The sequence below is a fragment of the Drosophila santomea genome, chromosome 3L, assembly GCF_016746245.2.
Source record: "Drosophila santomea strain STO CAGO 1482 chromosome 3L, Prin_Dsan_1.1, whole genome shotgun sequence".
In the NCBI taxonomy this organism is placed as follows: domain Eukaryota; kingdom Metazoa; phylum Arthropoda; class Insecta; order Diptera; family Drosophilidae; genus Drosophila; species Drosophila santomea.
Genome location: NC_053018.2, coordinates 22,903,760 through 22,917,509, shown reverse-complemented (window position 1 = coordinate 22,917,509; position 13,750 = coordinate 22,903,760). Strand labels below are relative to the sequence as shown.

At 38.6% G+C, this 13,750-nt stretch overlaps 3 protein-coding genes across 9 annotated transcripts in view; 2 read left to right on the top strand and 1 right to left on the bottom strand.

Moving 5' to 3' along the window:
• LOC120449582 (histone-lysine N-methyltransferase SETD1B) overlaps positions 1-3,264 on the bottom strand; it is a 32,636-nt gene extending 29,372 nt beyond the window's left edge. For all 7 annotated transcript variants that reach the window (XM_039632139.1, XM_039632140.1, XM_039632141.1 and 4 more), the window contains exons 1-2: positions 3,149-3,264; positions 1,867-1,976 (exon numbers count right to left, since the gene is read on the bottom strand). The gene's annotated coding sequence lies outside the window, so the exon portion shown is untranslated. The remainder of the gene's footprint in view (positions 1-1,866; positions 1,977-3,148) is intronic.
• Positions 3,265-4,657: 1,393 nt separating this feature from the next.
• LOC120447825 (protein new-glue 1-like) lies at positions 4,658-5,005 on the top strand. Its single transcript, XM_039629408.1, has one exon. The coding sequence runs from the start codon at positions 4,661-4,663 to the stop codon at positions 5,003-5,005; it is 345 nt and encodes a 114-aa protein (XP_039485342.1). The 5' UTR covers positions 4,658-4,660.
• A 7,205-nt stretch (positions 5,006-12,210) lies between these two features.
• On the top strand, positions 12,211-12,558 carry LOC120449648 (protein new-glue 1-like). The gene has a single exon (XM_039632240.1). It carries the CDS (start codon positions 12,211-12,213, stop codon positions 12,556-12,558), a length of 348 nt encoding a protein of 115 aa, XP_039488174.1.
• The last annotated feature ends 1,192 nt before the right edge of the window (positions 12,559-13,750 follow it).

The following is a 13,750-nucleotide window of genomic DNA, read 5'->3' as shown; positions in this document are numbered from 1 at the left end:
CGAGAGCATGTCATCCGAAATCAGGAGATGCTTTTATTGAGGCGTCATTATAACAGTTGGCAGCGACTAAGTTTCTTCTAAAAAAAATAGCCGACACGGAGACCACACTTTTGAAAAAGTTTTTGATATATTTTCATATTTTGTAAATTTTTGTTTCAATTTGCCAAAAACCTTTTTGCCAAATGAATGTGTTATATTATCAGTGTCGGGTGCGGACTGCAGGTTGACTGCAGGTTGGTCGGTTAATTCGTTTCCTTTTATTTCCAAAAAACCACATTATTTTATTTTTAGGAGCATGCTGTGTTACTAGTGATCTAGTTCTGTTAAGCTAATAGCTGGTGTTATTTGAGTTTTGGATTGAGTCTACTGCTGATAGAGTGTCGGAACAGATAATGAATTTGCCTTTCCCGTTCTTAATAAGTTCGATTGCTTCTTGGATGGCGACTGTTTCTGAATATGGGCGCAGTATGCCGCATTTCAAAATGCTTGTTTCCGTTGGGATGACAATTGTTATTGTACAGTTAATTTTTGAACCATCAGTGAAAATAACCACATATTTTCGATTTCAGATTATTTTTTGTGAGATCTGTCAGTTTTTGATATGATGCTGGAGATGTTTCTTGATTTTTATGGGTTCGGAGTGATGTGCCTATTAAATCTGGGATGAACCAGGATGGATGGTCTGTATTAATTAAGCTTTTTTTGTCTGTTGATAGTCTGGTCTATTATTGGCAGTTGTTTCTTTTTATATATTTTAAGCTTGACAATCCTGTAAATTGGTGTGTTTTTTGAAAAAATAAGGTTTTGAGGTAGTTTGGGTGTTTTAAGGCCTTGTTATACCCGTTACTCGTAGAGTAAAAGGGTATACTAAATTCGTTGAAAAGTATGTAACAGGCAGAAGGAAGCGTTTCCGACCATATGAAGTATATATATTCTTGATCAGGATCAATAGTCGAGTCGAACTGGCCATGTCCGTCTGTCCGTCCGTCTGTCTGTCCGTCTGTCCGTCCGTATGAACACTGAGATCTCAGGAACTACAAAAGCTAGAAAGACATAGACGCAGCGCAAGTTTGTCGATTCATGTTGCCACGCCCACTCTAACGCCCACAAACCGCCCAAAACTGCCACGCCCACACTTTTGAAAAATGTTTTTATATTTTTTCATTTTTGTATTGGTATTGTAAATTTCTATCGATTTGCCAAAAAACGTTTTGCCACGCCCACTCTAACGCCCACAAACCGCCCGAAGCTGCCACGCCCACACTTTTGAAAAATGTTTAGATATTTTTTCATTTTTTTATTAGTCTTGTAAATTTCTATCGATTTGCCAAAAAACTTTTTGCCACGCCCACTCTAACGCCCACAAACCTGCACTTCTACTATCTGAGTAACGGGTATCAGATAGTCGGGGAACTCGACTATAGCGTTCTCTCTTGTTTCATTTTAACGGAGGGAATATTTGCTTCATAGAGTGAGTTATTTATTAAAGCGGGGTTGAACGGTGTTTTTAATTTGTTCAAAATGCTTTTGGGAGTTTAGAAACAGACCATACTCTACATTGGCTATGACCGTTGCCTACATCGCCACCTAGCGCAGACTCAATCTGTCTATCATGGTAAGGCAGTACCGAAAATATTTATGGAGTGGTATGAAACTACGTAGAGATGAACGTGGTTAAATCTGTCGTTGGAAACTGTGATCTTCTCTGGAGTTATATTGAAGGCAGGTCCTGCACTACTCAGTGGTGGTATTCCTCATTTCTGGCACGTAGCCTGGTAAATACATCCGCGACTACATTATCAGATCCTTTTGACATGCATGATTTTGGTCGTAGGATACAAAATATATACAAGATGACAAAGTTACCTTGGTTGCACTGTGCTGGGTAGTTCAAGTCCGTCGGTCGATTCCATGCAGCAGTCTCAGGCTGGTTGCGGCGTTCGGTGTGCAACTTTTTTAACGGTTTATGTGCGAATCTAGAGAAAGATTAACAAAATTTGAAATAATATCAAAACATTTTTCAAAAGTGTGGTCGTGCGGTATAGGGCGGTTTGAGTATGCGTGGAAACAGGTTTTTGGCTAATCGATTTAAATTTACAATTTTACAAATTTTTTCTAAAAAGATACTACAACGGCTCAATATTCTGCCTATACTTATAAAAATATTTATTTTCGCAATTGTTTTCTTTATTTTCCTAGATTTTGTTTAATAGGTTTTCTTTCATTCAGTTCCCTTAATATACATATAAATAAAACTTAAGGGAGTGGTTCACGGTTTTAATTAGCTTTTTGACTATAATTTATATTTAACAAGAGAGAACGCTATAGTCGAGTTCCCCGACTATCTGATACCCGTTACTCAGCTAGTGTAAGTGCGAAGGACAGTTTTTGGCGGTTTGTGGGCGTTAGAGTGGGCGTGGCCAAAAGTTTTTTGGCAAATAGATAGAAATTTACAAGACTAATACAAAAATGAAAAAATATCAAAACATTTTTCAAAGTGTGGGCGTGGCAGCTTTGGGCGGTTTGTGGGCGTTAGAGTGGGCGTGGCCAAAGTTTTTTAGCAAATAGATAGAAATTTACAAGACTAATACAAATATGAAAAAATATCGAAACATTTTTCAAAAGTGTGGGCGTGGCAGCTTTGGGCGGTTTGTGGGCGTTAGAGTGGGCGTGGCAAAAAGTTTTTTTGCAAATCGATAGAAATTTACAAGACCAATACAAAAATGAAAAAATATTAAAACATTTTTCAAAAATGTGGGCGTGGCAGTTTTGGGCGGTTTGTGGGCGTTAGAGTGGGCGTGGCAACCTGAATCGACAAACTTGCGCTGCGTCTATGTCCCTGGAGTCGGTATACTTAATCTCAACTTTCTAGCTTTTGTAGTTCCTGAGATCTCGACGTTCATACGGACAGACGGACAGACGGACAGACGGACAGACAGACGGACGGACAGACGGACATGGCCAGATCGACTCGGCTACTGATCCTGATCAAGAATATATATACTTTATATGGTCGGAAACGCTTCCTTCTGCCTGTTACATACTTTTTAACGAATCTAGTATACCCTTTTACTCTACGAGTAACGGGTATAATAATTGACTTTAGATGTATCATCCATTATTTAATAAAGTGTTCCTCGTGTTTTACCTTTCGGTGCGATATTCAGGCCTTAAATGATTCAAAAATATCTAAAAGTAAAGATATAAATTCAAAATGTTATTAAAAAATCTATACTGAGTTTGTTTAGTTTTTATACATTTTCTTAGTGTATAGTTTTAACTGAAATTTTTTATATATTTTTTTCACTTTTTATTTTTGTTAGACGTTTTTCTTATTTTTTCTCAGCCTACTTTTCTTTTCGTTGTATTCATATAATATACAAATTTTGGGTAAAGTTTATTAATATGAAAAGATTAAATTACAAGAAAATAATAAATAAATAATATAAACGGAATATAAAATAAGTTTTTTTCCGGTACATAAGTCAGAAATAATTTGTATTTATTTTATTTTGTCCACGGTCACATTTCTTTATATCTTTCCTATATCTCTTTCGTATTCTCTATATCTTCCTTATATTTATTCGGAGGCTCGATATTTACTGTATTTGGGCTTCATCATAAACTGCATACATACATACATATGAGCTGCTGCTTTCTTTGCCAGCTGAAGGTGCTTTTCGAGATTTCTGTGATACGATTGTATCACTAGCACTAGTGCTCAATCGACAAGTTTGAAAGGAATACGTATGGAAATCTTCTGATGCAAAATGTTGGTGGACATCTTTATACATTTAACATCTTTCGTAAACCGTATTATAGACTCTAAGATAGTTAGTGCTTTAGAGTTAAACAAAGTGTTAGGTGGGCTTAACACTAAGACACAGCACAATCATCCATTCGAAAAGTAGAAAACATATGTTCATGCCTTAAATTAGTTTTGCGCGACAGAATGCTCCAGCAGACTTTAAAAACAAACACCATTTCAATAATCCCAACTGTATGGGAAACTAAACTGTGGCTGTAAATTCAAGCAGTTTATTTTTTACGATGTTCTTTACGTTTAAGCAGCGGAATATCCCACAGCAACCCAGCTGCAAATTACTTAAAATGCCATTCTTTGGCTTGGACTAGCAAAAACCTGCTGCAAGTACCCTCGGCTCGGACATTCACCTATCCCCTGCGCTATATTTGCTGACGTCTTCTGCGCTGCTGTAGGCGGCGGCGTCTTTGGCGCTGTGTTAGAAGACGCGATAGTGGAGGTGTCCGAAGTACTATTGCTAGTGCTAGTACCAGTACCAATACCCTGCTGGGCGAGCAGAAGGCAGCCGAGAAGAGCCAAGAGCAAGAGCAACACCAAGAACGAATGTGAATCGTATTCTAAGCAATTTTTTATTTCTGATTTGGGATGAACTGTACCCGGAAACTTGGTTGAGCAACTTATATGTTTATTACATCTATTATGTGTATTAAGTCTCAATAGTAAGGTTTAAACAATATGGCATATTTTTTCAATCTGATTAAACATTACCAACATTTACCATAGCTCAAGCTAACAAACCAGCAGGCCTGTTAGTTTACACGCATCTGGTTAACTACCATTATCAAAATTTTATATAAAAACATGCGTAGTTGCTTCCATGCGTCAGAGACATTCGATATGCGCTTCTCGATTGTATTTGTTCTTTCCGTCCTAGGATGTCTCCTGCTTATCCAGGAGGGCAGCAGTACCACAACCACATCTACAACTACAGACGCGACCACAACCACAACTACCACGGCTTCATCCGACACCACCACCACCACCACTGACGCTACCACCACCACCACCACCACGACCACTGCCTCCTCCTCGTCCTCTTCCTCTGCGGAGGCCAGGAGGCGCAGGCGTGCCCGTCGCCGCCGTCTGGCCCGTCAGCGCCAGCGCAGGGAACGCAGGAGGGAGCGCAGAACTCAAAGGTTGCGCCAGCAACTGAAGAATAGGCGCCGGCAGTTGCGCGGATAAAAAAATGTTAAAATTATTTGAAAGCTCGTTCGTTTGTTAATAAGCTGTTCAAAATCGCTAAAATCGATGTAAATTAATTTAATAAATTAAAATGTTTTCTTTAAATTTTTAAAATATTTTATCTTAGAGGCCAAGTTGCGGGGTACAAAGTTGTTAATAGATGATAATATTTCCTTGAAAATAATGATTTTTTCCGTCTGTCTGTGGGTCCGCTTGTAAGCCGCGTTCTCGGGATCAAATTGACTAAAAAGTATAGACTACGTACAGCAGCCAGGCGAAAGTTTTATTTAATATCCAGCCATACCTCGTCTATTTAATCGTATACTGGGCTCGTTGAAAAGTATGTAGATTACAAATTTTGATTTATTCAAGTGTATTTTAATTGATAAACCAGCACTATTATTTCGTTGCGCAATGCCCTTAGAATGTTAATTTTGTGGAATATTAAAACAAAATGTATCTGCGACAGTTCAGTGGTTTGTAGCCTTTGAAGTCATAGAGGCCAAACTTCAATTGTACATGCATCACCACAATGTGCATGCTTAGTCCTATAATCTTATTAAATAGTTCCCGAGATACAGAAATGAAGACTGACGGACGAATGGCCATAGTTAAAATGATTCGGCTATTTATCCAGAATATATGTACTCTATGGGGGCGGAAACTCTTCTGCCCTTATTTCATTTCTGACCTTATTGGAGACTCATGTAAATCCGTCAAACGAAAGGATGATAAAATTAATTACCAAAATGAAAAAAAAAATATTTTAAAGTGTTGGCGTGTTAGTTTTGGACGGTTTCTGGGTGTTATAGTGGGTGTGGCAAAAAGTTGTTTGGCAAATCGTTAAAGGTTAACACGACTAATAATTAAACAAGAGAGAACGCTATAGTCGAGTTCCCCGAATATCTGGGTGTTAGGGTGGGCGTGGCAAAAAGTTTTTTTTGCTTATAGATAGACATTTACCAGACTAATACAAAAATTAAGAAATATCAGAACATTTTTTAAAAGTGTGGGCGTGGCAGTTTTGGGCGGTTTGTGGGCGTTCGAATCGGCGTGGCAACATGGGTCAAAAAACTTGCGCTGCGTGTATGTTTCTGGAGTCTGCATGCTTAATCTCTTTCTAGCTTTTATAGTTCCGGAGATCTCGATGTCATACGGACAGAAAGACGGACGGACAGACAGACATGGCCAGATCGACTCGGCTATTGATCGTCATTAAGAATATATACTCTACATGGTCGGAAACGCTCCCTTCTGCTTGTTACATACTTTACACAACTTTACAATAAAAAGATTTCAGTTGTGGCGGTTTGTGGGCGTTATAGTATACAAAATTAACAAGAGAGAACGCTATAGTCGAGTTCCCCGACTATCTGATACCCGTTACTCAGCTAGTGGAAGGGAGAAGGAGTGGTGGCGGTGGGCGTGGCAAAAAGTTTTTTGGCAAATCGATAGAAATTTACAAGACTAATACAAAAATGAAAAAATATCAAAACATTTTTCAAAAGTGTGGGCGTGGCAGCTTTGGGCGGTTTGTGGGCGTTAGAGTGGGCGTGGCAAAAAGTTTTTTTGCAAATCGATAGAAATTTACAAGACTAATACAAAAATGAAAAAATTTCAAAACATTTTTCAAAAGTGTGGGCGTGGCAGTTTTGGGCGGTTTGTGGGCGTTAGAGTGGGCGTGGCAACATGAATCGACAAACTTGCGCTGCTTCTATGTCTCTGGAGTCTGTATGCTTAATCTCAACTTTCTTTTTTTTGTAGTTCCTGAGATCTCGACGTTCATACGGACGGACAGACGGACAGACGGACAGACGGACGGACAGACGGACGGACAGACGGACATGGCCAGATCGACTCGGCTATTGATCCTGATCAAGAATATATATACTTTATATGGTCGAAAACGCTTCCTTCTGCCTGTTACATACTTTTCAACGAATCTAGTATACCCTTTTACTCTACGAGTAACGGGTATAATGATTCGGCTATTTATCCAGAATATATGTACTCTATGGGGGCGGAAACTCTTCTGCCCTTCTTTCATTTCTGACCTTATTGGAGACTCATGTAAATCCGTCAAACGAAAGGATGATAAAATTAATTACCAAAATGAAAAAAAAAATATTTTAAAGTGTTGGCGTGTTAGTTTTGGACGGTTTCTGGGTGTTATAGTGGGTGTGGCAAAAAGTTGTTTGGCAAATCGTTAAAGGTTAACACGACTAATAATTAAACAAGAGAGAACGCTATAGTCGAGTTCCCCGAATATCTGGGTGTTAGGGTGGGCGTGGCAAAAAGTTTTTTTGCTTATAGATAGACATTTACCAGACTAATACAAAAATTAAGAAATATCAGAACATTTTTTAAAAGTGTGGGCGTGGCAGTTTTGGGCGGTTTGTGGGCGTTCGAATCGGCGTGGCAACATGGGTCAAAAAACTTGCGCTGCGTGTATGTTTCTGGAGTCTGCATGCTTAATCTCTTTCTAGCTTTTATAGTTCCGGAGATCTCGATGTCATACGGACAGAAAGACGGACGGACAGACAGACATGGCCAGATCGACTCGGCTATTGATCGTCATTAAGAATATATACTCTACATGGTCGGAAACGCTCCCTTCTGCTTGTTACATACTTTACACAACTTTACAATAAAAAGATTTCAGTTGTGGCGGTTTGTGGGCGTTATAGTATACAAAATTAACAAGAGAGAACGCTATAGTCGAGTTCCCCGACTATCTGATACCCGTTACTCAGCTAGTAGAAGTGCAGGTTTGTGGGCGTTAGAGTGGGCGTGGCAAAAAGTTTTTTGGCAAATCGATAGAAATTTAGACGACTAATACAAAAATGAAAAATATCTAAACATTTTCAAAGTGTGGGCGTGGCAGCTTTGGGCGGTTTGTGGGCGTTAGAGTGGGCGTGGCAAAAAGTTCTTTGGCAAATCGATAGAAATTTACAAGACTTATACAAAAATGAAAAAATATCAAAACATTTTTCAAAAGTGTGGGCGTGGCAGCTTTGGGCGGTTTTTGGGCGTTAAAGTGGTCGTGGCAAAAAGTTTTTTGACAAATTGATAGAAATTTACAACACCAATACAAAAATGAAAAAATATCAAAACATTTTCAAAAGTGTGGGCGTGGCGGTTTTGGGCGGTTTGTGGGCGTTAGAGTGGGCGTGGCAGCACTGCGCTGCGTCTATGTCCCTGGAGTCTGTATGCTTAATCTCAACTTTCTAGCTTTTGTAGTTCCTGAGATCTCGACGTTCATACGGACAGACAGACGGACAGACGGACAGACGGACAGACGGGCAGACGGACGGACAGACGGACATGGCCAAATCGACTCGGCTATTGATCCTGATCAAGAATATATATACTTTATATGGTCGGAAACGCTTCCTTCTGCCTGTTACATACTTTTCAACGAATCTAGTATACCCTTTTACTCTACGAGTAACGGGTATAAAAATATAAAATCATTTTTCAAAAGTGTGGGAGTAGCTGTGTTGGGCGTGGCAACATGGGCCAACAAACTTGCGCTGCGTCTATGTCTCTAGAGTCTGGATGCTGAATCTTAATTTTCTAGGTTCTGAGATCGCGACGTTCAAATGGACATGACCGGATCGACGCCGATATTAATCCTTAAAAAAAAACACTATATGGTCGGAAACGCTTCTTTTTGCCTGTTAAATACATTTCAACGTTTATATTATTTATTTATTATTTTCTTGTAATTTAATATTTTCATATTAATAAACTTTACCCAAAATTTGTAAATTATATGAATACAACGAAAAGAAAAGTAAAGTCAATTATTTAATATAAATTATAGTCAAAAAGCTAATTAAAACCGTGAACCACTCCCTTAAGTTTTATTTATATGTATATTAAGGGAACTGAATGAAAGAAAACCTATTAAACAAAATCTAGGAAAATAAAGAAAACAATTGCGAAAATAAATATTTCTAGAAGTATAGGCAAAATATTGAGCCGTTGTAGTATCTTTTTAGAAAAAATTTGTAAAATTGTAAATTTAAATCGATTAGCCAAAAACCTGTTTCCACGCATACTCAAACCGCCCTATACCGCACGACCACACTTTTGAAAAATGTTTTGATATTATTTCAAATTTTGTTAATCTTTCTCTAGATTCGCACATAAACCGTTAAAAAAGTTGCACACCGAACGCCGCAACCAGCCTGAGACTGCTGCATGGAATCGACCGACGGACTTGAACTACCCAGCACAGTGCAACCAAGGTAACTTTGTCATCTTGTATATATTTTGTATCTTACGACCAAAATCATGCATGTCAAAAGGATCTGATAATGTAGTCGCGGATGTATTTACCAGGCTACGTGCCAGAAATGAGGAATACCACCACTGAGTAGTGCAGGACCTGCCTTCAATATAACTCCAGAGAAGATCACAGTTTCCAACGACAGATTTAACCACGTTCATCTCTACGTAGTTTCATACCACTCCATCAATATTTTCGGTACTGCCTTACCATGATAGGCAGATTGAGTCTGCGCTAGGTGGCGATGTAGGCAACGGTCATAGCCAATGTAGAGTATGGTCTGTTTCTAAACTCCCAAAAGCATTTTGAACAAATTAAAAACACCGTTCAACCCCGCTTTAATAAATAACTCACTCTATGAAGCAAATATTCCCTCCGTTAAAATGAAACAAGAGAGAACGCTATAGTCGAGTTCCCCGACTATCTGATACCCGTTACTCAGATAGTGGAAGTGCAGGTTTGTGGGCGTTAGAGTGGGCGTGGCAAAAACTTTTTTGGCAAATAGATAGAAATTTACAGACTAATACAAAAATGAAAAAATATCTAAACATTTTTCAAAAGTGTGGGCGTGGCAGCTTCGGGCGGTTTGTGGTCGTTAGAGTGGGCGTGGCAAAACGTTTTTTGGCAAATCGATAGAAATTTACAAGACCAATACAAAAATGAAAAAATATTAAAACATTTTTCAAAAATGTGGGCGTGGCAGTTTTGGGCGGTTTGTGGGCGTTAGAGTGGGCGTGGCAACATGAATCGACAAACTTGCGCTGCGTCTATGTCTTTCTAGCTTTTGTAGTTCCTGAGATCTCAGTGTTCATACGGACGGACAGACGGACAGACAGACGGACGGACAGACGGACATGGCCAGTTCGACTCGACTATTGATCCTGATCAAGAATATATATACTTCATATGGTCGGAAACGCTTCCTTCTGCCTGTTACATACTTTTCAACGAATCTAGTATACCCTTTTACTCTACGAGTAACGGGTATAACAAGGCCTTAAAACACCCAAACTACCTCAAAACCTTATTTTTTCAAAAAACACACCAATTTACAGGATTGTCAAGCTTAAAATATATAAAAAGAAACAACTGCCAATAATAGACCAGACTATCAACAGACAAAAAAAGCTTAATTAATACAGACCATCCATCCTGGTTCATCCCAGATTTAATAGGCACATCACTCCGAACCCATAAAAATCAAGAAACATCTCCAGCATCATATCAAAAACTGACAGATCTCACAAAAAATAATCTGAAACCGAAAATATGTGGTTATTTTCACTGATGGTTCAAAAATTAACTGTACAATAACAATTGTCATCCCAACGGAAACAAGCATTTTGAAATGCGGCATACTGCGCCCATATTCAGAAACAGTCGCCATCCAAGAAGCAATCGAACTTATTAAGAACGGGAAAGGCAAATTCATTATCTGTTCCGACACTCTATCAGCAGTAGACTCAATCCAAAACTCAAATAACACCAGCTATTAGCTTAACAGAACTAGATCACTAGTAACACAGCATGCTCCTAAAAATAAAATAATGTGGTTTTTTGGAAATAAAAGGAAACGAATTAACCGACCAACCTGCAGTCAACCTGCAGTCCGCACCCGACACTGATAATATAACACATTCATTTGGCAAAAAGGTTTTTGGCAAATTGAAACAAAAATTTACAAAATATGAAAATATATCAAAAACTTTTTCAAAAGTGTGGTCTCCGTGTCGGCTATTTTTTTTAGAAGAAACTTAGTCGCTGCCAACTGTTATAATGACGCCTCAATAAAAGCATCTCCTGATTTCGGATGACATGCTCTCGAAGACTAGCTTCTTAGGAACAAGAAATCGCAAGTTGTAGCGAGGTTTGCCGGGCTGTAGTGCTGGTAGCGTCACCAAAGTACTTATGTATATTCTTAATCGGCCATGTCCGTCTGTCCGTCCATCTGTCCGTATGAACGCCTCGATCTCTGGAATTGAAAAAGCTAGTTGAGATTCAGTATGCAGACTCCAGAGACATAGACGCAGCGCAAGTTTGTCGATTTATGTTGCCACACCCACTCTAACGCCTACAAACCGCCCAAAACTGCCACGCCCACACTTTTGAAAAATGTTTTGATATTTTTTCATTCTTGTATTAGTGTTGTAATTTTCTATCGATTTACCAAAAAACTTTTTGCCACGCCCACTGTAACGCCTACAAACCGCCAAAAACTGTGTTTAAGACTCTCCTCCCTTCCACTAGCTGAGTAACGGGTATCAGATAGTAGGGGAACTCGACTATAGCGTTCTCTCTTGTTATTATGTTTATTTTAAGCTACGTTACAAGTTTTTTTTAAATATTTACAGTGGTGGTTTTCTTAGATACAATAAGTGTCAGCTCCATATCTGTAATTTTGAACTACCATAAATGCCACTTTTTTGTCAATTCAATCAATGTGAGCAATTTACCACAAAATTTGTCAGTACATATGCCGATTTCGCAGGGAGAAATATATTTAATTCAATAAACACATTTTTTTTAAGTAAAGCGGCATTTGTTTCAGAAGTAATAATTGAATTATTTTTTAAACCAAATAAACTTATGTACAATATATGATTGATTTTGTTTTTTTTTCAAAGTACATATGTACATACGTCATGGAAATTATAAAAAAAAACAATTTTTAACGGTAATCTTTCTTCAGAATTTTAATTTGGGGATATTTCTCTAGCACAATACCAATTCTTTTAAGAAAATCATAGAAAAATATTTGACTGCGAAAAAAATAAAAGAATATAAATGAAAAAGCTGAGCAAACATATATGAATGTCAAGTGTAGGAACCAAATAACAACAAACTCATGTACTGCACAGATACATAGGTAGCTATAAAAGCGCTCACTGTTCGCACCTTAGATACACTCAGCATGCGTTTCTCGATCGTATTTGTTCTTTCCGTCCTAGGATGCCTCCTGCTTATCCAGGAGGGCAGCAGTACCACAACCACATCTACAACTACAGACGCGACCACAACCACAACTACCACGGCTTCATCCGACACCACCACCACCACCACTGACGCTACCACCACCACCACGACCACTGCCTCCTCCTCGTCCTCTTCCTCTGCGGAGGCCAGGAGGCGCAGGCGTGCCCGTCGCCGCCGTCTGGCCCGTCAGCGCCAGCGCAAGGAGCGCAATAGGCAGCGCAGGACTCAAAGGTTGCGCCAGCAACTGGAGAATAAGCGCAGGCAGATCAAACAGTTGCGCGGATAAAAAAATTCTACATTTATTCGTTTGTTAATAAGCTGTTCAAAATCGCTTAAATCAATGTAAATTAAAACGTACAAAATGTTTTCTTGAAATTTTTAAAAAGATTTTATCTGAGAGGCCAAGTAGCGGAGTACAAAGTTGTTAATAGAAGAGGATATTTCCTTGAAAATAATGATTTGATCCGTCTGTCCGTGGGTCCGCTTGTAAGCCGCGATCTCGGGATCAAAATTGACAAAAGTATTGAATAAGTGACAGCAACGAACAACGAATAACAGTACATAACAGGCAAAATGAAGCGTTTCCGATTATGTATATATGTATATCACTTTATTACTAGCCGAGTCATTGTCCATCCGTCTGTCCGTATAAAGGCCTCGATCTCAGAAACTATAAATAAAATATAAATAAATAGTAAGTCTTCAGCATGCAGATTCCAAAAACATGAATGCCACGCAGAATTTTTTTAAGTTCTACCACGCTAGCTCTAACGCACTACTAGCTGAGTAACTCAACTTGTAATTGACGGAACTCGACTCGTTCTCCCTTTTTTTTCCCAAAGTTTAAGACTATTATGGTAAACGGCAAAATGGCTAAATCCATCTTTTTAAAGGGCAAATTAAAAAAAAAACTATTTTTGAAAATTACTTTTCAAACACTTAATATACAACTCCAAAGAGAATTCTACAGTTTATTTCCTCGACTGTAAGATACCCGTAACTCAGCTGGGTAGAACAAAACAAAAAATAAAAGAATTTCAACACTTATCTACATTAGAATGGGCGTGGCAACGTGGGTTAACAAAATTGCGCTGCGTCTATATCTCTGGAGTATACATGCTGAATCTTTCTAGCCTTTATAATTCCTGAGATCTTGATGTTCATACTGACGGAAAAACAGACGGACATAGCCAGATCGACTCGGCTATTGATCCTGATCAAGAATATATATACTTTATATGGTCGGAAACGCTTTACTTTCTTTGGCCTGAAAAGTATGTTTCTACGAATCTGGTATACCCTTTTAATCTACAAGTAACGGGTATAAAAATGTATTCGTGACGATTCAGACATACAGACTGATGAACTGATGGTTAGATCGATTCGGCTATCTATTTAGAAAATATTTATTATAGGAGTGGAAACTCTATCTTCTACCCATCTTTTATTTCTGACCTTTAGGGATTCGAGAACCCCGA

What these genes read in the sequence shown, in the direction of transcription:
- LOC120447825 (XM_039629408.1), top strand. Translation starts at nt 4,661, where the DNA reads ATGCGCTTCTCGATTGTATTTGTTCTTTCCGTCCTAGGATGTCTCCTG.
- LOC120449648 (XM_039632240.1), top strand. Translation starts at nt 12,211, where the DNA reads ATGCGTTTCTCGATCGTATTTGTTCTTTCCGTCCTAGGATGCCTCCTG.